This window comes from Stegostoma tigrinum, chromosome 23 (genome assembly GCF_030684315.1).
Source record: "Stegostoma tigrinum isolate sSteTig4 chromosome 23, sSteTig4.hap1, whole genome shotgun sequence".
Lineage (NCBI taxonomy): Eukaryota > Metazoa > Chordata > Chondrichthyes > Orectolobiformes > Stegostomatidae > Stegostoma > Stegostoma tigrinum.
In genome coordinates, this window is record NC_081376.1 from 35,964,685 (window position 1) to 35,988,966 (window position 24,282).

Genomic DNA, 24,282 nt, shown 5'->3' on the forward strand with positions numbered 1-24,282 from the left:
AGACTTAAACAGCGCACATCCACCTCCCCAGGGCAGCTGGAGTGTCGAAAGCACAGCTATCCCAAAAGTTAGTAAAATGTCCCATTCACAAGGCTCAGGAAGAAGGGAAAGACAGAGCATGGAAGGGAATGGAGCGTGTCACACTGAGGTTGAGAGTGAACCAGATTTACACGGACATATGCATGTACCTTTGTCTGCCTTATGCTCTTCCTTCCCAGAAACACATGCACAAACTGTATTAATGAGAGGAGATCCAGGCTGAAAGGCAACCTGCTTTCAGTGCCCACTTTGATATGAATTGCCCCAAGGCCACTTCAGAGTTTTGCACCAACAGAGATCAAAGCTCAAGTCAGTGTCAGTTGAAGGGGAGGTGATGGTCTAGTGGTATTATTGCTAGACTATTAATCCAGAGACCCAGGTAATGTCCTTGCTACCCAGTTTCCATGGCAGATGGTGGAATGTGAATTCAATAAAAATCTGGAAATAAGAGTCTAATGATGACTGTGAATCCATTCTTGACTGTTAGTCAAACCCATCTGGTTCGCTATGTGAGAAACTGCCATCCCTTACCTGGTATGGCCTACATGTTACTCCAGACCCACAGCAATGAGGTTGGCTTCTAGCCGTCCTCTGGGTAATTAGATATAGCCAATAAATGCTGGCCTAACCAGCGACACACTCATCCCGTGAATGAATTTTTTAAAAAACCTACAGCCTTAGTGAACAGGGACAAGAAATATATATGGAAAGGCTGAACTGAGTTGAGTGGAATGGAGGGGGACCTTGAATGGAAAACAAAGACCAGAACAGATTAGTCGAGCTGAGTACAGTGAAACATTTCAGGGCCATTGTGCAGCTGATCAGGATCACTGAAGTGAGAGGAAGACAATAATCGAGCTTTGACAGCATAGGAGAGCTGTCAGTTGATTGGCTGATGAGTATTGTAGCTTTCTCTCCCTTTATTCAAAAGTTAGGAAGTAAGTCTAAGGAGCTGCAAAGTTTAAACCTTTTTAAAATAACAGAGGTGAAGAAAAGCATTTAATTAATCTCTATTTAAGTGACAACCGAAGAAAGTGTGAATAGCTGATGGATTTTATCCTGTGTTATAAGCTTTATTATTTAATAGATATGGCACAGCAGCTCGGACCTAGAAGGCACACTGTGTTCCATGAGAGGAACAGTGTGCTAGAGGGAGATAGTATCTTGTATGGGTCAAGGACAGGAGGCCCTGGAAGGGGTGGGAAGCCAACTTCAAATGGGTGAAGAATTATTGTGGCCTAGATGAATCAGAATCAAAGATAAGCAGGCAAAACTGTAACTGGAAAAATTGGCTGCCTTTAAAGAAGAGATTTCAAAAGCACTCTAGTAAAGACCCATGTCAGGAGAAGGGAAGGCAAAAAAAAATCCAAAGCGCCCTGGATGATGAGCAAGTCAGAAGTTGAGATGAATCCAAAAATATATGGTTATGACAGTGTTCGTTTGATAATATAATTGAGAACTAAGCTGAAAATAAAAGGTCAAAGGGGACTGAAAAACCAAGAAAGAAAAGCTAAGAGAGAAGTTGGCAATTTATACCAAAGGGCAGTCTAATGTCTTCTATAAACATGTAAATAATAAAAAGGATGGATGAAGGAGGAATAAGGCTAATTGGTGACCAAAAAGGGGGTAAATGCATACAGGCAGGAGCCGTGGTTGAGTTATTGAATGAATACTGTGCATCCACCTTTCTCGAGATGCTACCTAGACCATGGAGAAAGAGGACATGGCTCAGACACTTGAAGGGTTTTCAACTGACAAGGAGAAGCTATTGGGTCAGCTGCTTATGTTTAACCCTAGAACTGAATGAGATGCTTCCAGGATAATTAAGAAAGTAAGAGTGGTAAATGCAAAGACACTGCTCATAATTTTGAATCTTCTTTAGATTCAGGGATAAAAGGCTGTTTAATGTTTTAACAAAGATCTGTAGCTCAGATTGTGGTTGGAGTTGTTGGTTGGTTCGTCGAGCTGACTGGTTTTCGAGCAAATGTTTCATCACCGTTCCAGGTGACATTGTCAGTGCTGTGTAGCCTCTGTTGAAGCAGTGTTGTTCTGTCCCACTCTGAATTTATATTGTCCAATCTGTCATGGTGGGCAGTGTTGTTTCCACTTTTTTATTGTCATGGTATGTAAATGGGGTCTATTTTGACATTTTAAAATTGCATTGGTGTTTGAAAACCAGGCGTCCAGGAATTTTTCTGCTTGTCTTTGTCTTGCTTGTCCTCGTACTGTGACTTTGTACCAGTCAAATTTACTACCTCCTATGTCGGAACGTATTGAAACGAGGGAGAATTGGTTGTGTTGTGTTGTTTTGCTGTGAGTTGGTGTTCATGTCTCCTGTCCCTACCTCTGAATCAGGGAACCTGGTTCAAGTCCTGTGCTCCAGAGTTGTGTAATAATATGCCAGAAAAGAGATTAGAAAATCTAGGTTCAGAGTTAGTGCCAGAAAACTGGAGATCTGCAAATGGTGTACCCTTTCTCAAGAAGGGGGTAAAGATGACTACGAGCCAGTCTGTGTTTAATCTGTATGATGATGAAGCATTTAGAGACATTGATAAGGGCGAAAATTAATTATCACTTGGGCAACTGGGGAAAACCAGTATAGATTTGTTCAGGGCAAATCATGTTTAACTAACTTGGTTGAATTTTATAATGAGGTAATGGTGAATTGAAAGTACAGTGTTAGAATTTAGTTAGCTCATTGGCTGGCTGCAAGTTTATAGTGCCAACAGTATGGTTTCAATTCCCACGCCAGCTGAGGTTACCATGAAAGGCTCTCCTTCTCAACCTCTTCCCTCACCTGAAACATGGTGACCCATAGATGACTTGTGGTGGTTTAATCTATCTGTCATGGGAGAGCAGCCCTGTGGTGTGGTAAGACTATGGCATCTTTATCTTGACCTACTTTATTGATGTCATGTTTATGAACTTCCAAAAGTTATTTGATGCACTGCTGAGTGGCCTTCCTGTGTGCTGAAACTAGCTCTGATTCTGTGAAAAACCTATATATATTCTGTTATTCTAATTTATGGACCATTAAAGTAAGTTAGTCATCTTTTCAGCAAAGCAAAGTACAAGCGGAGGTTTGTTGCTGTTCAAAATCATAAGGAATTATACTTGACTAAGGAGAAATTGTTTCCAGTGGTGGCAATTCCGTGCATCAGAGCGGATAGATATGTGGCAAAACAATTAGTGAGTATTAGAGGGTGGGGTGAGAGGAAGATCAGACTTTTTTTTAAATTCAGCAAGTTTATGTCGTGGAACCCGTCTGTCTGAAAGGGCTGAGATACATTCAGTAATTTTCAAGGTTAATGGGAACTGCAGATGCTGGAGAATCCAAGATAACAAAGTGTGAAGCTGGATGAACACAGCAGGCCAAGCAGCATCTCAGGAGCACAGAAGCTGATGTTTCGGGCCTAGACCCTTCATCTCTGATCTCGGAGATAAAGGGTCTAGGCCCGAAACGTCAGCTTTTGTGCTCCTAAGATGCTGCTTGGCTTGCTGTGTTCATCCAGCTTCACACTTTGTTATCAATAATTTTCAAATTGCTTTTGGATAAATACTTGAAAAGAAAAAAAAAGCAACACTATATGGAAAGAACAAGGGAGTGGGCAGTTGAAGAACTGATGCGGCAAAGTAGGCCAGTGCTTTCTGTGCTGCATCAGTCTTTCGCCTAATATCAGCCTAAAATTTTCAGGAGCTTGTTTTTCAATCTGAATGTTGTCCTTTGCCATCAGGTTCATGCCCAGAGTAGAAATTGTACAGAAACACAATACAGCAGCTCGTAGACTTTACATCCGGGGTCACAATGGCAAGATATACCCATACCTAGTGATGAATGATGCCTGTCTGACAGAGTCTCGACGGGAGGAGCGTGTTCTACAACTGCTGAGGCTATTGAACCCCTGCTTAGAAAAAAGAAAGGAGACTACGAAGAGGCACCTGTTCTTCACAGGTATCATTCTGAAATGTGTCCATTTCAGTTGCGGTCTTCCTGTAGAAATAGATGCAATGTCGTTGAAAGTGAGCAAGCAGCAAATAACCTGTGTATGTTTTTTATACTTGATAAACTTGCACGTCATTTTAAACTGGGGCTGTAGTCCATTTTTAAGAGCCCCTTAGTACAATTATTGTTTCTTTCTCTAAATTAGGGAATCTACTAACCATTAAACTGACAGCTAGATTATACCATTTAATGCACAACCGTATTGTGTTGTTTGGTTGAATGTAATTAGTTATTTTTAGACCACAAAGTCTAATTGCTACATAGACATTTTCTGAAGCTAGTTGGAAATTAATTGTGTACATGTATTTCCCATATTTAATTAGAAATTATTTCATTGGGGGAAAAAGAGCCCCACCTCCTCTCACCTTGTTTATTGTTCCTATAACTTTGCTATCCTCCTTACTTGGGATTCTTTTTATTCCTGTATTGTTTGATCACTGTTACTGCTGAGTCCCATTACCTTTTGATAGTGTCCTTGCCTTGAGATACAGGCCAAGAAATGAACAACAAATCTTGTCTGGTTTTTAGCTACTCAGTGTACCCTGTCTTTTCTTGGGATCTCATTTCAGCCTTTAAATATGATTGTGAATCATGAGGAATATTGCTTTATGGTTTGGCGTTTCAAATAAATTTATTTTAATAACAGATGAATAGCCAAATAAGTGATGTAATAAATAGCAACAGTTTAAAGAAAGACCTATTCTGAAACAAAGGCTTAATTTTAGCAAACATCTCTTGGAACAGAAGGGCATTGCAAAGTCCTTTACAGCCAGTTGAAGTGCTTTAGCAGCATAGTTACTGTTGTAATGTAGGAAATATAAGTCAATTTGCAGATAGCAAGGTCCCCCAAATGCTGGCATCACCCAGATAATTGCTTTGGCCATGTGGTTCTTACTAGTTGATCACTAACACTTTGTTTTATCAACAACTAAAATGCAATGTTTGCGGGTATGTAGCATGAACAATGCCAGCTAAAATTGCAGAGATGTATCCGACCTGTAATTTTCCCCATTTTTTTTATAGTACCACGGGTTGTTGCAGTTTCGCCTCAGATGCGTTTGGTTGAAGACAACCCTTCTTCGCTTTCTCTTGTGGAAATTTACAAACAGCGTTGCGCCAAAAAGGGCATAGAACATGACAATCCTATATCTCGCTATTATGACAGGCTGGCTACAGTGCAGGCCAGAGGAACCCAAGCAAGTCATCAGGTACCAAATATGCAAAAGAAAATATTTTGTTTCTCATTTGAGCTGGCTTTATTGAATGTGCTCAAGACCTTGGTCAGAGTGGTAGATATTAAGGAACAACTTAAAAGAAGAGAGATTAGTAGAGGGTAGAGAGGTTTAGAGAGGAAATTCCAGACTTTAGGCACTATTGAAGCTGAAGCCATTGCTGCTACTGGTGGGATCAAAATCGTGGATGCCCAAGAGACTAGAAAAGCTAGAAATCTCTCTATCTCTTTTAAATCTTCAGTTGACTCCCTTCCACATTTCTTTCCACCCTTTTTTTTTGGGGCGATGCTTCCAGAGTGTCCTAGATGTATGTCTTTCTATCTTTAATCTCATAGTTGTTTTGGGGATGGGCCATGGGCTTCCGTTGAATTGGTTCATGCTTACAAGCAAAATACTGTACTGATTTCCTTTAGTATTCTGCCAAATGAATGGCTGGGGACTCCTCTATTGTCACCACTACTATCACATTTATTGGGAGGATTTAATGCCTATTTAGTCACATTTTGAGCATGCCTGCCATGTGCAACAGGTCCTAATATGGGACTTCACCTGGAGATTCTGGCCCAAATGTGCACTGTTGCTTTGCTACACAAGACTTCTCTCTACCTACATGGGCTGCATCTAATTTGAAGATTCCGGCTCTTCATTCTTGTGGAGGAACTGGTTTATCTTTAGCTGTTGTATTAAAATGTTCAATCATCTCAAATACCTCAATCAGAGGTATTATGTAATCTCTTGTACATAATGGAATATATGACACCTTTCTGCTACCAAGCCTCAATTTAATCCATTGTATGCAAATTTAAGCAAATATAGAGCAAGTGGATAAAGATCCCATTTATATCAATGTAACTACTTTACTGCTTCATCAAATTATTCGCTTGTAAGAATTACAGAAGAGGTCTTCAGCATGACTGTCTTATTGCACAGGTATAAAATCAAGCTGTTAAGTGGCATGCTTAAGATTTCTGTGCTCGATAGCATGGAATAAATGTGAGAATGGACCTTGAATATTGGGAAAATAACAATGAAGGACTTTGAGTTAGCTTACTTCAGGCGCATGTTGAAAATTACTGGTTCAAGGAGCATGATTAATGAGACTGACCTCGACGAAGTAAAGGAGCAGAGAGCAGTGATGAGGCTGAGAAAGATGATACATTCCCTCAAAAACAAAAGTTATTGAGCGGTTGTTAAAAATCCCGAAATGTTGCCTATAACAGATACAATACATTTATTCGGAGACTGGATAGTGTGAAAGTGAACTGATCGCTGATCTTGAGTGAAATAAACATTGTTGGCATGCGTCTGGCAAAAGTCTGATAAAGTTATACTGATTTTTCAGTGCATAAATTACATGGTTCCTGGCATTGTGCAGTAGATTACTGGATTCAAAAATGCCTCTAATTTCCAAGTCACTGTCATGATGCAGCAAATACCAGAAGAGAGTTTACTGTTTTTCTTTCATTTGTGTGCTCTCCAATTACAGTATCGTGTTTGCTATCACTAATCACCCTTACTTTATTCTGTCCATGTATATTCACTTTTCTCATGATTGTCTTCCTCCTCTTTGTAGAAGGAACTAGTGATATTGTTTTGTTGTTGAATATGATTTCACTCTTAGTGGGGTCCTCTGCTTTGGTTCTTTCATCAAAACGATATTAACTCTGACACGAGAAATGGTTCAAGCTGCTATTGGCTTGAGTATAAATCCCTGCTGTTTGAGGAACACACCCACAACAAATTGGACAGATGGTGTTTTGGTTCTGTTCTAAAATCAAGACGGACACGCTTGTGCGGTCTGTTCCTTTTAATGCTGTGAAAATCTGGCACCGCTGTAGTCGAAAGTATCTCCTTTCTGTTCACCCCTTTGCCAGGATATACAAATGTCATGCCAAAGAAAGGAGGAGGATCTTTCTTTTATTTAGCTCCTTTCACGAAGAAGGTTAGGTGGAGGCTCATACGATGCATAAGCCCCACTGTTCTGTAAAATGGCCTGTTTCTGTGTGGTGGATTTCATGTAATGAGCAAATGCATGGGGTAGTTTCTTGATTTGGACCTGAACAGGTTACATTTATTTCTTCATAAAATACTTCAATTTTATTTTTTAATTTGAAAGTATTTTTTAGGAAACCTTTTTAAAATTTAAACTTTGTGAACGTGCCTCTTAAAATAAATGTACATTTTACATCACCCTGTGTAGTGATTGGCACTAACTACGTTGACTAAAATGTATAAATGTGTCCCAGTCTGCAGTCTGTGGCCTTTGGTAGGAATGGAAATTTGTGTTCTAGGGAGAGGCAGTGGGTGGAGGGGGTGTGGGAAGAACTGATGACAGTAGAAGAAAAGTAATCAGAGTGCCAAGGAATAAACCTGAGCTTACACTTCAGTGAAAATGCATTGTAGTATTCTTGTTCAAATAAACAGTTTACTCAAAAGGTCAAATAATATGTTTGTTTTGAGGCCTCATACTATCAGAACAAACTGAATCATTTTTAAAAGATGAACATATTATTCAGTGAGGTCTGAATCTTGGAACTTACAATGTGTTCTGCAGTTTGCTGAGTATGAGTTTTAGTCTCTGAAGTGGTAGGTCATTTTCTTCCTAAATTACATATAAAATGAGCAGACTGCCTGCACCAAAGTGTGTGTACGGCAAGTTCTGTCTACATGACAGTAAGGGAGATCAGGACAAAAGTTAACAAGTTATTTTTACTCTCCTATTAGTGGAAGTCCATTTTTGTTTTAAGGCTGATCAGCATTGTTTACAATTACCACATGTAAAAGACATTTGGACAGATACATGAATCGGAAAGGTTTAGAGAGATGTGGACCAGATTCAGGTAAATCGGGCCAGTTTAATTTAGGATACCTGGTTGGCATGGATGGGTTGAGCCAAAGGGTCTGTTCCATGCTGTAATGGCATTTCATCATACTTCGCATAATCTGACAGTTACTGCAAATCAAATTCTATCAAAGCCAGATCAAAATAAGTAACTAAAGTAGCCAATAAACTCAAATGAAATAAGTGTAGAATATTTGTATAAATATAATTCCTAATGTTAATGTAGATTTTGCTATGTTATAAGTAAACTGTTGAAGATTTGACAAGGGAAATTATCTTAATATGGAGTAGGAAGAAGATTTTATTGTCAGTTTAAATAGAATTGTTTGCGAATAAGATTTTTTTTGCAGCACTCTACTTAGGGCACTATTTGTATTCTGGTTGACAGCAAGAAAGCAGAATTTGTCATGTTGATATTCTGCATATTCTTCTGATTAAAAGTGAAAATTTAGTTGGAACACATATAGGATTATCTGTTGAAAGCAAAAACCTTGAGACAATTACAGCTTAATTTTATGTTGAGATTGCTAATCCCTATTTACTTAGCTACCACTATACTATACCTTCAACCGCCTGAACTCTAAACTCTGAAATTCTCTCCCTTAATCTCTCAAACTCTGTCTGATATTTTAAATCCATCCTTGAACCCAAGCATTTGGCCTCCTGTCCTGTTATCCATTACTTTGATTTCAGATTTGATTTTAATAACACTCTGAGGCACTGTGGGCAGTTTACCTACTTAAAAGGTGCTGTATTAATACAAGTTGTTGGATGCTAATTGTTTACAATTGGCTAGTTAATGTTATAGTGAATGAAACCTCGTCTTACTTACATGACCTTCTCCTGTGTAAACAGCGAATAAACGCTGGATATTAGATAATGCTAGTTACTCTGCTTGTATTACCTGCTGTTATTTTCTTCAAAATCAAAGCTTTTATCAGGATTACTTTTGGAACTATTTTAAAGTACAGCGCACACAAAAATATTTTCTAATGTAGATGCAGTCGTGTTGACTGTCTATTCCACTTCATCTGAATGTAGATTATACGTCTCTGCTAACGTTTTGTCAAAAAAGTGATGCAATCCATCTTGGTTTCAAATCAAGTCTGTTTGTGGTCTAAGCTGCAGAGGGCCTGGAACCCTCTATTTGCTGTTTACCAGTCCATTTTAGCCTGAATCAAGGATCTGTAATTTTAATGCCGATTCATTTTTCAAAAAAATCACTTTATACTCATCACAAAAAGATTGTTCCTCATTGTACCATTTGATGCTACACAGAGATATAAAGGCAGCTGTGACCCGTGACTGACATCATGCCCTCTTAGTATATCAAGTACCATAGAAATAAAGCTGAAGGATAGAAATGTTCACTAATTTGATTGACATTCAGTGGAAGGGTCCTTCAAGATTACAGTGATCCTTTCTAGCCTTGTTTAACAGGTTAGAATTGGCGATCACCTTTTTAAACAGTCATGTCTCGAAATCCAAGAGAAAATTCTTTTTCTCATTTCTCTAGGAATTATGCCTTCTCTACAACTTGATAAAAATAAAATTCAGTTAGATATTAAATGTCAGGAGTTACGAACATTGATGAATGAAATGTTAACACAATCCTATGTGTATAAAGTACAATAGATAAATTGAGGTACTGCAGGCAATAATGTGTTCACTTGATTTTTCCCGTCCCCACTCCCTGTAAACACACAGAGCAAACTGTAGCCTATGAGCTTTAGTTATTCTCCTGAGCTAACCTTTCTTCAGTGCTGCATTGTACATATGGAGTTTGTGAAAGCTTGATTTGTTTAATGTTTATTCAATATATTCATGCAAAATAGCTACTCATCTTACTGTATGCTGGGCATAAGCTCATCATAGTCTTGCTTAGTCTGTTATCTGCAACGCAAGCTACTCCAAGCTTCCACTGCACCACACAACCAGCCCAGCTCTTCCCCCCCACCCACTGCATCCCAAAACCAGTCCAACCTGTCTCTGCCTCCCTAACCGGTTCTTCCTCTCACCCATCCCTTCCTCCCACCCCAAGCCGCACCCCCAGCTACCTACTAACCTCATCCCACCTCCTTGACCTGTCCGTCTTCCCTGGACTGACCTATCCCCTCCCTACCTCCCCACCTACACCCTCTCCACCTATCTTCTTTTCTCTCCATCTTCGGTCCGCCTCCCCCTCTCTCCCTATTTATTCCAGTTCCCTCCCCCCATCCCCCTCTCTGATGAAGGGTCTAGGCCCGAAACGTCAGCTTTTGTGCTCCTGAGATGCTGCTTGGCCTGCTGTGTTCATCCAGCCTCACATTTTATTATCTTGGAATCTCCAGCATCTGCAGTTCCCATTATCTCTGATACTACTCCAAGCTTTTGTGACTTTACAATAAATTAGGCACCAAGTTGACAATGTATTTGGAGTCCTAGCAGAAAAATTATCAATGAATGTGATTTATCTTATCATACTGTCATATAACCAGGTGTGAAGGGATAAATTGGTTTGTTTGTCCCTCCAAGTTTATTTTAGAGAATAAGAAACTAGGAATAAGTTGGGAAAATTGGGCCCTTTGAGCCTGCTTGCCGTTCACTATGATTATGGCACATGCTGTATCTCAGTGCCATATTTCCACTTCTTCATCATATCCCTTGATGCCTTTAAAATCTGAAAATGCGTCAGTCTCTTTCTTGAATATATTCAGTGACTTATTCTCCACAACCCTCCTGTAGTAGAGAGTTCCACAGATTCACTACATTTTGACTGCAGAAATTTTTCCTCATCTCAGTCCTAAATGCTCTACCTGAGGCTATTTCCCCAGGTTCCAGACTCCATAGCAAGGAAAACTATCCCCCCTACATCTGGTCTGTCCAGCCCTGTTAGAATTTTATGTTTCAATCATATACCCTCTTATTCGTCGAAACTCTGCTGAATACAGACCTAGTCTGTAACAAAAATGTCTAACCATTCTCTCTTCATAACACAGTCCTGCCCTATCCGTTATCAGCCTTGTGAACTTCCTCTTCACTCCCATGATGGCAAAGTATATCTTTTCCTGGACCAAAACTGCATACAACCTCCAGATCTGGTCTCATCAAGGTCCAATATAATTGCAGTAAGACATCCTTATTTCTGAACTCCAATCCTCTTGCAGTGCCGGCCAATAAACTGTTTGTGTACGAGGATCCCCAGGTCACTTTAGCACACAACCAAACCTTAATTAAATTGTAGTTAACTAGTTCACGAAAAAAGCAAAAATGAATTTCAAGATTTTCTTGAGTAAAATGAAGAGGAATTGTTATTGCTAATCTGAAGAAAAAAAAGATGCAATAACAAACACAAACACAGGTATGAAGTTAAAAAGGATTATGTCCAGTATGAAAAGTTGAAAGAGTGTGAGTTTAATATTTTTATCATGTTCTTGAGGTGTTAGGTGTTAACTTGGAACAATGGTTATTTAAGGATGTCTTAGAACAACAGCTGTGAAAATCGCAGATGATTTTTGAGTTTTGTGTTTGAGTGTTTCTCCAATTCACTTTGTCACCAGGGTTCATATTTCCCAAGTGACCAGAGGAGAGAACCTTCTCCAATGCCAGTCACAAATCCACCTCCTCTGGCCTGTCAAAAGCTGCTCCCTGAAACACACAGTTGTGAGCTGTACTGTCTGAGTTCCTTGTTTTCAAATTGGACAGTTGCAGGAGCTATCTTTCAACTTATGGTGACTTCTACGACTGTAAATCAAGATAGGAGATGCAAGTTTTTTCATGTATGACTGGCTTTGGTCTTAATTTCAGTTCAGACTGGTTCTTGCTTATTATAGTTTTCTTGAAGTCTGTCTCCATCTGTTTTCGGTATATACTCTGGCCATTTTAAAGTCTTTTCTTTCTTCTTTTGTGGAACCATTTCAGTTCATGAAAATCTCATGTATTAAAATTACCTGATGGAAGTTGAACATTAATAATTTATATCTTTGAATTGTTCTGGTAGTGCAGATCTTAATTTAATACCCAAGTATCTCCAATTAATCTAGTATCATGGCAACCCTTCCATTGCTCCTGATCTGCCTCATTCACTTCTTTTTCCCTTTGCTTCATGTTGTTGTTCCTTTCCTCTTTGTTTCCCTCTGCTCTCCTTTTGTCTCACGTTCCCCTGTAAATGCTGGTTTGTTTCTTAGAACTATTTTGTTTTCTTACACTACACTTAAAAATGCTTGGCAAAATATGATGTTTTTGCCAATAGTGAGTTTGGCATTGGGAGATTTGATGCATTTAATCAAAAAAGCATTTGTGCCTCTATCCTGGTTAAATCCGTGGCAGGTTGGCCCGTAGATGAACTTCACTCCCAGTCCCAATGGCAGTGGAGACCTTTCAGTGCTATCTTAAAGATCTGCATGTCGTGCATGCTCCCAAGCTGGGGTTAGAGGTCCTTTATTCACGAAGGACACCCTGTGCCATATCAAGTGACCCAGTATTCAGAAAGAGGGGTGGCGGCATTTGAGAACATGCCTTTGTCCTTGTTATTGATTCCCTTCCATCACTTACCTGTGGCCTGAGTACCTCAGCGACCCTAAGCCTTGGGTGGGTAAAGAGCCAGCAGAGGCCGCCCTGCGCCCCCCTCCTCCTCTCTCTCCCCCCCCCCCCCCCCCCCCCCCCCCCACGTGCAGAGATTTTGGCCTTTCGCTGTCAACCCTTGGAATTTCAGTCCGCATGGTACTTGATCGCAGGACTGCCCTGTTAAGTGCCTAGATGGCCTTCCTAAAAACAGGTAATGGGGAGCTTTCATTGGTTCTGCTATGGTGATTGAGATCACTGTTGTTTCATTAGGTATCAGCCCCTGTACCCATCTTGTTGTTGTTAGGCTTAATTCCTTTAAGCAATGTAACATTGACTTATTTTGCAATTATTTTACATGTGACAAGGATTCTGATGTTAGTTTGGATTTCCTGTCTGTTTTCAGGTTCTGCGTGACATACTGAAAGAGGTACAGGGAAACATGGTGCCACGGAGCATGTTGAAGGAATGGGCTTTGCACACTTTTCCTAATGCCACTGACTACTGGACTTTTCGAAAAATGTTTACCATTCAGCTTGCGTTGATTGGTTTTGCTGAATTTGTACTTCACCTGAACCGACTTAACCCTGAGATGCTTCAAATTGCACAGGTACGTGCAAAGTCTCATTATAGTTATTGATGACAGACTGCAATAAGTTTTGTAGAAATGCTGCAATTTCTGCTGAATTTTTAACGTATTTGGTGTACTTGCTGAGCATTTTGCTGTTTAGTCCCTACTGCCAGTCTGTGCAAGATGCCTGAAGCAGGTGCAGCTAATGGTCATTGAGGAACTGAAGACTATTTATGAAACTAATTTGAAGCAATTTAAACAAAATGATAATTGCACTGACTTAAAATGAATCCAGTGAGAGCAATGAACTGTTGTGTGTACTGAGGTTTCTGCCCAGCTATATTTTATAGCTCTTGATTTCGTCTCATGCCAAAACAATTACTGCTGGGACTTTTTTTAAAGCCAGCGAAATCTAATTTCTTCTGGATACATTTTACAATGATTAAAGCTGAACTTGCAACCTTTCAGTATAAAAATTTACGTTATAGACTTTTAAAACTGGATTAAAGTATGAATTTGCATTTTTGTGTTTTTCCAGTTCCCATTTTCAATAAATATCTCTATTATAAGACGTTACGTGGTGTTCACAGGATAGGCACAAGTCATTTGATCCAACTGGTCTCTGCCAATATTTTTGATCTGTATGATCTTGTTCTAACCCTAAGTAGCATTTTCTCCTCATCTTTCCCTCAAATACATCAGTTCTATTTGCCCCAACTAACTACTCTGTGGTAACAGATTCTTTGATTGTAACAGTGGTGAGAACAATCTGTCTGTGAGATTCCCCAATTTGTTACACTTCCAGACAGGTCTTGTCAAACTGCTAAGCTCTGAGGTGATGGAAGTGAACTGGCTCCCCTTGACTATTTGCACAACCCTCAGTAGGTCACAACAAGGTTACCTTTGTGGATAGCTTTCCCCCAGACCAAAATGAATTTGTGTTTTAAAAGGAGTCAATTTAATCAGGCTTTCTCAAATAAACAAAGCAACTGAGTATAAATACAGGAAGAAATACTAACTCAACTCATATATAGATCATAATAAGGCTAGTTCAAAATGATAAGCATTTTTTCAGAAACACATCAGTCTAGCATTGTTTGTGAAGAGCAGATACGGCCATTGAAGTGGATGTTACCAGTAGTTTTGGTGTTGTAGTTGAACAGTCAATTTCTAGATTCTTGGCTTTGAGGGTTGATTGAAACTTTTCGGTTCTGATTTTTTTTGGCAGTGGCTGAGTAGCAAGTGAGATTCAAAGAGTGAGATTCAGTCTTATCCATTTCCTCTACTTGTAACATAGGGATGTTTAAATGGCATTTCTTAGACCCTCGCACTGCACAAGGATATCAGGCCACTTCCTCACACATTGGAGTTGAAGCTCACTTTAAAAGTCTGACCCTGCGTTTTCTTGAAAGGGGGGAGAAGTGCAAAAATGTCTCTTGCTGAGACTGCTGTCTTTTTATACCATCTTGTCCACAGTCTGAGTTACTCCCAAGAGATTGCAAGTTATGTTTCTGGTGTATTGTTCTTGGCTTTGAAGCTTATTCAACACCTCATTTGGAGTCTCTGAATTTATGTCTGCAGTCTACTTTTTGGCTTAATATCCTTTCTCCTTATGAAAAGAGCACATTATTATTAAAATTTAAATGTGGCCATACCTTATTTGAGGTTATGGTCCATGGTCATGATCCCTGTTTTAAAAAAAAATTCTTATGAATTCCCAATTTGACTTATTAGTGATTGTGAAATGGCTCCTAGTTTGGTCTTACCCACTGTTGAAAACTTCTTCACCAAGTTTATTTTATGAAAATATTTCATGATCTTCAAGAGAATCAAAGGATCTGTTTTCATGCTATATGACCTCTGTCAGATTGTATTTCAGTCTAGAGAACAAATTCCCTAGCCTGGCCTCTTTCCTGATTTAGTATAAACTCTCAATTCTAGCTTCATTTTAGTAACTTTTGTACCTTTTCCAGTGTTTCTGTATCCTTGTAATAACAGGGATCAAAACTGTGTCTAGGACTACGTGTATAAACCAAACAAGTTCAACAAAAATTCTCAGCTTTTCAGCTCTATCCCTTAGGAAATGAGCTGCAGTGCTTGTTTTTTTTTAAATGGACATAGTAACATTCATTGTGTGTCTGGACTCCCAGATCCTTCTGTTCCTCAATCCTTTTTAGAGATTTACTTTTAGAGAAGTATGTGGCTGCCTTGTTTTGCCTTCTCTTGTTAGTCTACGTTGAAATTAGATTGACAATTATGTGCCCATTTTGCAAGTTCATTGATGCCTGCCTTGTCTATTGTTGTAGTTCTCTGTACTAACTTTTGCCTCCTTCCTGCCCAAAGTTGGAATCATCTGCAAATATTGTAACTATGCTTCCTATTCCTTTTTCCAAATTGATAAACTTAATTGTATAACAGCAGCCTGAGTAACCTTCAACCAATGCTTTCAGTTTTCAGGTTTGAAATTGGTTTACTTTCTCCATTCTGCTATTTACCCTCTGATTCCACAAATACTAAACTTGGTCATGAGTCTATTGTGCAATGCCTAATCAAAGGCTTTCTGAAAATTCAAATATATTACAATATGCAAATTGCCCCTGTCTGTCCTTTTTGTTACTTCAAATAATTCAGTAATGTGGTAAAGAATGATTTTTCCCTTCCATGTTGACTATCTTTCTCTCTAATAGTGAGGGGTCCATTATGCACAACGCAGGCATTACTGATTGAGAACTTCTTAATTTTTCTTTGAATATCAGAATTGCCAGGTCATTGTTAAATGGTATGCCAAGAGGATTGCTCCCCTATCTTTGTAACATCAATGTCAAAAATCTCCAGGTTTGTGAAAAATAAATGATTGGAACCAATGAAATATCCTATCAATTTATGTAAGGTAGTGTCTTCAGAGGCATTATTTCTGATATGCACGACCAAATTATACAGTTTCTTAATCAACCCTGCTGTACAGATTCAAGTCTGTAATGAATTTTGCAGCCAAAGTGTTCTTGGAAATACTTAAATTCTTCTGATAATCAGCAATATTGAAAAACTTGCATTTACATAGCCCCTCGGGATATCCCAAAGTATTTTCTCAAATCAGTTGAACTTAATACTCAGTCATTGGAACAGCCTTATCTGCCATTCATTTAGAGCATTCCTACTTTAAACCCATGCAGCCTCGTCATCCTTGACAACTTTACCCTGTAAAAACTCACTGAACTCAATCTTGAAAGTTCTAGTTGTATCTCAGCAACCATAGTCTTACTGGGAAATAAGAGTTCCCGATTGCCATTATTCGTACGTGAAGGAGAAATGCTTCCTGATTTCCCACCTAAATAGCCTAGATTCAGTGTTAAGATTATGTCCCCTAAATGTTGATTTCCCTTCTAGAGGAGTTAACTTTTCTGTATTATCCTATTGAATCACTTAACTTCGATTAGATCAGTAACTGTTTGCCATGGGGCAAAATTGCAAATTGACATAATCTTGAATGAAATAAACTCTATTTATTATCCACTAAGTTGAGTGACTGGGGTGGAGTTTATTTGACATTCTTAAAAGCTTTCACTATCAGTTGGTATTTAGACCCAGGAAGTAAAAGGAACGTCTTCTGAGGCAGCGATAAGAGAAAATGGGAACTGCAGATGCTGGAGAATCCAAGATAACCAAGTGTGAAGCTGGATGAACACAGTAGGCCAAGCAGCATCTCAGGAGCACAAAAGCTGACGTTTCGGGCCTAGACCTCTGAAGGGTCTAGGCCCGAAACGTCAGCTTTTGTACTCCTGAGATGCTGCTTGGCCTGCTGTGCTCATCCAGCCTCACATTTTATTGGCCTGCTGTGTTCGCCCAGCTTCACACTTGGTTATCTTCTGAGGCAGCATTGCATTTGAGGAACAGCCCTTTCTGATTGTGTTATGAGCTGGGCATCCTAAGATTATATTGTCAAAGTGATTGACTCCTTGAGTGCAAAAGATAAAATATTGACACCTTTTGAGGCTTGTGTATTTTTTCCTTTTAGTGATTTGAATATTTGTTTATAGCTCTGAGTTCCTGTGGGTAATATTTGTTTACTGAACGAGATCCTGTTGTTTGACCTTGTGTTCCAGGACACCGGAAAGCTCAATGTGGCGTACTTCAGGTTTGATATCAATGACAACTCGGGCGATCTAGACGCCAATCGCCCTGTGCCGTTCCGACTCACTCCAAACATCTCGGAGTTTCTCACCACCATCGGAGTGTCTGGCCCACTCACTGCCTCTATGATAGCTGTTGCCAGATGTTTTGCACAGCCAAACTTTAAAGTAAGGCAGTAGTGTATCTTGTCCGTATGATTTGACATTCTATGTACCTTTGTATGTCAATATGGTTAGGACTGCTCCTGAAGCTTCCTGACAGGATAAAAGATTTTGGAATCCCTACAGTGGGGGAGCAAACTGTTTGGCCTATTGAGTCCGCACCAACCCTCCAAAGAACATCCAACCCAAACTCACTCCCTACCCTATCCCTGAAATCCTGCATTCCCTATGGCTAAAACACCTAATCTGCTCATCTTTGGACCATGGGAGGAAACTGGAGTACCCAAGAGGAAACCCTTATAGATAAAGGGAGAATGTGTAAACCCCGCACAGACAATTGCCGGTGGGGGTAGAATCAAACCCAGGTCCTTGGCACTGTGAGGAAGCAATGCTAACCAGAGCCACCGTGCCGCCCTTTAATGTGATGGTGGATGCTCACCGTTCTTTAAGTGACAAACCTTGAGCAATTTAAATTCCTTTGTGCAATCTGGCCAATTGCCAGAGCTGGGAATGTAAAGATAAAAGATCTAGTTTGGACAGCCAGTGTCGCCTCCGAAGCTAAGAGCAGCAATCACAGTTTAAAACAACTGGAATACATTGTGCTGAAGTCTTCAGTGGAAATTAATTCTCTGTTGTGATATAAATGTGGCTGCAAATTCTGTCTACATACCTTGAAATTGTGTGCAGTCAGCACTGCTGACAGCGAAATTTATTTTATGCATTCATATATTAAGCAGCTAAAAGATGGCCAGGGACTTTCCTTCTATGGTTTCCAGTACTACTCGCTGTACTATTCATGTGAATCCATGCCTCCCCAACTTTCAGGACATTTCTGTTGAGTTTTGACTGATCTTGTCAGACCTTCATTTACAGTCCTTCTATTGAACCCCTGACTATTTGCAGTTGCATTTTTTAACAAAATGTTTTTCTCTCAAGAAAGGTAGAAACGTGTATTTCTGCAGTGTCATTTACAACCTCAGAATGCTCCAAAGCATTTCACAGACACGGAGGTACTGTTTGAAGTGTAGTCACTTGGTAATTAAGGAAACTCTGCAACCAGTTTGCGCACTGCAAGCTCTCATCAGCAATCTCTCATCAGCAATCTGATGTCCAAAATAACCTGTTTCACTGTTGAGGAATAATATTAACTAGGACATTGGGAAGAAATCCCCATTCTTCTTCAGAATAGTGACAGTGGAATTGTTTTATATTCTCCTGAGAGGGCAGAATCTCATCAGAAGGACAGCACTCTCAACAATACAGCATTTACCCAGGACTGCAGTAGAGCCCCAGCCTAGATAACATGCTCCGTCTCTAGAGCGGGCTGTAAACTTCCATTCTGATTTAAGGGGAAAGTAGTAATTAGCCTTGCCTTAGCACTTTAGTATGGCTACTGTTCATAGACAAAATACTAGTAAAATTGGCATTTGTAAACATTCCAGAGACTACACTTACACTTCCTTGCCATAATAGGTTAAGTGGCTTTTGAATTGGTATTGCTTGGGATATAATCAGCCCTGGCTCTCAGTTTTTATATATTTAACATACATTTGCTATCTCTCAGTGATGAACTACATTGAATTTCTAACCAGAATAAAATAAGACTGTATGGCTGCCAGGGCTGTCAGGCGCCTAACTACTTTGATTAGCTCCCTGTCCCATTTAATCTTCTCCTCATTGAAGAATTTTGCCTTGGTCGGGTTAACATGCTGTCATAAACAATTCAAATGTGATGTCTTACAATTCCAGTACTGCATGATATTCCTACACTGAGGAAAAGACGTACACACCACCACTTAGAGCTGCCTGCCTTGACCAAAGGGTTTCTTGTTAGCCATTTACTGTCCTGTCCCTTTGCTTCACTCCCCAAATGGCTAGATTTTCTGGTTAATTAATCATATTCCTCCTTTTGCTTGCTTTTGCCTGCGAGTGAGCCAACCTCCAAGTGATGTCAAAATTCTTTTATTTATTTCTGGGGTGTGGGTGTTACTGGATAAGCCAGAAAGAGTTACCCATCCCAAACTGCTCTTGAAGATCATGATGAATCACTGTCTGGAAGCATTGCACTCCCTCGCATGGAGATAGTGTTGTTTCAGAGCAATTCCAAGATTTTGACCTGGTGGGTATAGTTCCAAGCAGATTGAGTAGATGTTTGGATCACAGGCTAAATGAAGCTCTATTTAAATAAAAACAAAGCCCCACTTTTTGCTTAAACCGTTAACAGCTCTGAAATATCCACAAAGTAAGTGGGTGTTTCTGACTAGTTTGCTGTCCTTCATTTTAACTTGTACTCTCAGGCTATTTTCAAAAGCACCATAATGATTTACCTCTGCAGTTCAAACAATACAGAATGGAAGGAGGCCATTCAGCCTGTTGTATATATGCTAGTTCTTTGAAAGATCCTTCTCTGTTAGACCCAAGCCCCATTCTTTTCCCCATGGCTGTGTAAATCTTTCCTTTTCAAAGATTGATCCTGCTTCCACCATTCATTCTTTAAAGCAGTGTATTCCAAATCATTACACATGGCGGTTTTTAATTTTCTTAACAATGCAGTAGCTAACTTGCCTAATACATATTTTGGAAAAAAGATAGCTCCCATTATCCAGTTAGTTTTATCATAAAATGCTGTTTTGGTGTGCGTTGTTTCTTTCATGTCCAATCGATTAAAGAATATGACTTCTTACACGTGCTGTGTTAGGGACAAGTCCCCTGATTATTCTGTTAATTATAGATAATTATCCAATTTTCTTCTCCATGCAGGTTGATGGCATTCTGAAAGCTGTGCTGCGTGATGAAATAATTGCCTGGCACAAGAAAACTCAGGAGGACACCTCCTCCCCGCTCTCGGCAGCCGGCCAGCCTGAGAACATGGACAGCCAGCAGCTGGTCTCACTGGTTCAGAAGGCAGTGACTGCTATTGTGACCAGGCTGCATAGCCTGGCCCAGTTTGAGGGTGGAGAGAGCAAAGTGAATACACTCGTTGCAGCTGCCAACAGCCTTGACAACCTCTGTCGCATGGACCCTGCCTGGCACCCGTGGCTGTAAGGCCTGAAATTTAATCGCCTGTGAGGCAGTGAGCGGAGGGGTGAATGGTTCTTTCATCAAGACTCATTTAGCCGCAATGTGAAGTTAATAGATACCTGAGATTCTGAATTATTTTCTTATTGAAGATCACCTCAATCTAGTTTTCCAATTTTGTTTATTTTGCATTGCTGTGTTAGATCATGTGTGACTTCTACTCTTTAAATGGAACCATTGACTAGAATTTGTAGAGGGAGAGAGATTAAATAATACCTCCTACCTTTTTGACACATTGATAGGTGTAAATACTTCAGGATTTACTAATTCTGACTTTGTTGGAGAGGTTACTTTCAACAAGCACAGTACTAAGTGTGCAATGTGTGCTCAGTATCTCAGGAGTGGGCTGAGTTCCTCTCTGCTAAAGAAACGTTCTGTCAGTGATTGGAGAGGATTGTGGCTTCTACGAAAAGTGTTAATTAAAAGATGTCTAGAACAGCAAATACTTCAGAGAAGAGGAGGAGAGGTGTGGATGGATGAGAAACAGCTGAAAGTTGAGCACTGCATTGGTGAAGTTAAAAAGCTTTACCATCGAGTGCCCAGTTAGAAACTGCATGTGTGTCCCTGAATTAGGAGCATTGAGGCAGGGAATAATGCATGAGTGAGCTGATGCCAGTTTGCTCAATGGTTTTAATTATGCACTACTCAGCATTGTTTGGCAAACACTGCAGAGTTCTTGCAGGGTTTTTTAAACAAAAATGTCACCTCAAGGTATTTTCGTGTAAACCGATGCCTTTTGCAACTGTTTCCAGGAGGGTTGGGTTGAGGACTGAGGTTTCTGTAGCTACAGTAACAAACGTACTGCACTTTTGTAAGATTTGGGAAATGTTGCAGCTTTCTGCATAGTGTTTTTACAGTTTTGTACCATGCTCAAGAGTCATCAGTTCAAATTAGGAGGAATCCATTTCTTTGCATGATAGATCAAAGCTGGCAATCAATTCAAAGAGTAGAGTTTGGCTGAGTGTATAATGTACCTACTCTTGTTTCTTTTCTATGTGCTGTTTGGAAAGGGAGTCATAACTGAAATGTACGAAGTAATTCATTCTGGGCTCCGTGTAAAGTATTAACGAGTTTCAATTGATGCTGAAAACTTACTGATGGGATGTAAGAATGAATTTTGGTATTTGTCACAGTCCCTTTACACTGTCTAAAATGTCTCCACAAAGGTTTTGTGGACTTTTCAATGGGTATTGTAGACAGCACTACATCTTTTCAAAACAAATGTTTTTACTGATACAAGTCAGTTTTAGCCCTGTCCATCTTACAGCGAGCTCAATACAAGTTTCTTTGTAAGTTATGAACTTTTTTATTTTTACATTTTTAAACAGAGTCTTATGCCGACAATTATTTTGAGACTGTTCCATCATGTTGAAAATAATTACATTTTGTACAGAACGTATTTGCAAAGAATAAATCAATTTATAATGAAAACTATTTTCTTTCTGGTGTTTGCCTCTGTTCCAACGTTTCACTGATTATCAGAAATGGTTTCTCATAAGTAGTGAAGTGAATTTTGCAGAAGTGCTCTGTTCTGCCTCAAGTGTATAACATTTAATAATTCTTCCCAGCACATTGTTGTTGAATTTTGCCTGGATACAGTACCGGCTTAGTCAAAGGAGACAGAAAGTAGCAGTGGGAGGATGCCTTTTGGAATGGAGGGCTGTGACTGTGTTCCACAGGGATCAATGCTGGGACCTCTGCTGCTCGTGGTGTACTTAAATGATTTGGAGGAAAACTTAGCTGGTCTAATTTGTAAGATTGCCGATGACATAAAGATTGATAGAGTTGTGGATAGTGAGGAGGGTTGTCAGACGACACGGCAGGATACAGATCAGTTGGATGCATGGGCAGAAAAATGGCAGATGGAGTTTAATCCAGATAAATGTGATGTGGTGCATTTTGGAAGGTCCAGTACAGGTGGAAATTATACGGAGAATGGCAGAACTCTTAGGAGTATTGATATGCAGAGGGATCTGGGTGTGCAGGTGCACAAATCACTGAAGGTGGCAGCGCAGGTAGATAAGGTAGTAAAAAAGGCTTATGGCATGTTCGCCTTCATTGGAAGGGACATTGAATGTAAGGATAGCTAAGCTATGCTGCAGATTTATAGAACTTTAGTCAGGCCACTCTTAGAATATTGTGTATAGTTCTGGTCACCACACTACCAGAAGGATGTGGATGCTTCAGAGATGGTACAGAAAGGGTTTACCAGGATGCTGCCTGGTATGGGGAATTTTACTTCAAAAAAAAATTCGGAAAGACTGAGTTCGTTTTACTGAAACGGAGGAAATTGAGGGTCATCTTGATAGGAATTTACAAGATTGTGAATGGCATGGGTAGTAGAAAGTATGAGGCTTTTCCTCAGGGTGGAGGGGTCAATTACTAGGGGACACAGATTCAAGATGTGAGGGGGAGGTGTTTAAAAGATATCTGTGAGGCAAGTTTTTCCACAGTATGTTGAGTGCCTGCAACGCACTGCCAGAGGAGGTGGTGGAAGCAGACACAATAGCAGCTTTCAAGAAACACCTGGATAAACACATGGAATAGGGAAGGAATACAGGGATATGGATCCTGTAAGTGAAGACAGTTTTAGTATAAAAAGGCAAAATATGGTGTAGGCTTGGAGGGCCGAAGGACCTAGTATTGTTCTTTGTTCAAAAACACTGCACAAGTTATAAATAATGTGGCTATTTATTAATGTAAATTCTGCCATAGCTGACATCTTCGTTATGATTGAGTCTTGATAACATTTCATTGCCTCTCGAATATTGGGACAAGTAGCAAAAGTTTTTTAAAAATGAACGTGACCAGTTGGGGAGAGTGATGAAGAGTGTGTATATAATAATTGCAAATTGTTAAATGAGACTGCAGTCTATGTATTTATGCATGTTTTCATAATTTCCCGTCACCAAAATGATGTTTATTTCCACTGCAGTAACTTAGAGGGATAGTGCCTTTCTCAAGCTTCGCTTATCCCAAAGCTCTTTATGCCTAATCACGCAATTTGAATGTATCCATTCTTGTAGCGTGTAGGAATTGCAGCATGCTTCTACAAACTATCATGAGCAGATGACAAAGTTCTTGTTTTGAAATGTTAGTTGAGAAATAAAAATTGATCAGGACATTGGGGTGAACTATCCTACTTCAGAATGACCCTATGGGAGCTTTTATGTGCACCTGAGAGGACAGATTACCCTTTAATGTCTCATTTGAAAAAATGGCATCTCTGACAATGCAGCATTCCTTCAGTACAGTACTGGAAGTATCAGCCTGGATGTAATGGACCTAAATGATCAGCCCTTTTTCTGTGATTGTGTCCTGCATTCTAAGTTCCTCAGATGGGAAAACAAACCCAGAGTGTCTATGCAGTCAAGCCCCTTCAGAATCTTGTACTTTTCAATGATGTCACCTCTCATTCATCTAAACTCTAGAGAATGCTTGATTTGCCTATTAGCGTGCAGAGAAACTTTGCAAGAATATTGCCAGGGTTTGAAAATAGCAGCTAGGAGGAAATTGGGTAAACCAGGGTTATTTCCCTGACTCAAACTGTACAAAAGAAAGGGGCATAAACATGGAAGACCTGTTTCCTCTAGCACAAAGTTTATTTATAGGGAGCCACAGATTTAATGCGATTAGAGAGGCCGTTAATAAAAAGTTTCACCCTGACAGTTACATCTGCCTCA

The 24,282-nt window shown here is 39.7% G+C and overlaps 1 protein-coding gene across 4 annotated transcripts in view; it reads left to right on the plus strand.

Moving 5' to 3' along the window:
- The window catches only part of trrap (transformation/transcription domain-associated protein), a 225,520-nt gene extending 203,519 nt beyond the window's left edge, over window positions 1–22,001 (plus strand). For all 4 annotated transcript variants that reach the window (XM_059654068.1, XM_059654070.1, XM_059654069.1 and 1 more), the window contains 5 exons: window positions 3,774–3,991; window positions 5,066–5,250; window positions 13,065–13,268; window positions 17,333–17,527; window positions 20,282–22,001. In XM_059654068.1, coding sequence (XP_059510051.1) covers window positions 3,774–3,991; window positions 5,066–5,250; window positions 13,065–13,268; window positions 17,333–17,527; window positions 20,282–20,566 — 1,087 coding nt within the window. In that variant the 3' untranslated portion in view covers window positions 20,567–22,001. The remainder of the gene's footprint in view (window positions 1–3,773; window positions 3,992–5,065; window positions 5,251–13,064; window positions 13,269–17,332; window positions 17,528–20,281) is intronic.
- Window positions 22,002–24,282: the final 2,281 nt, after the last annotated feature.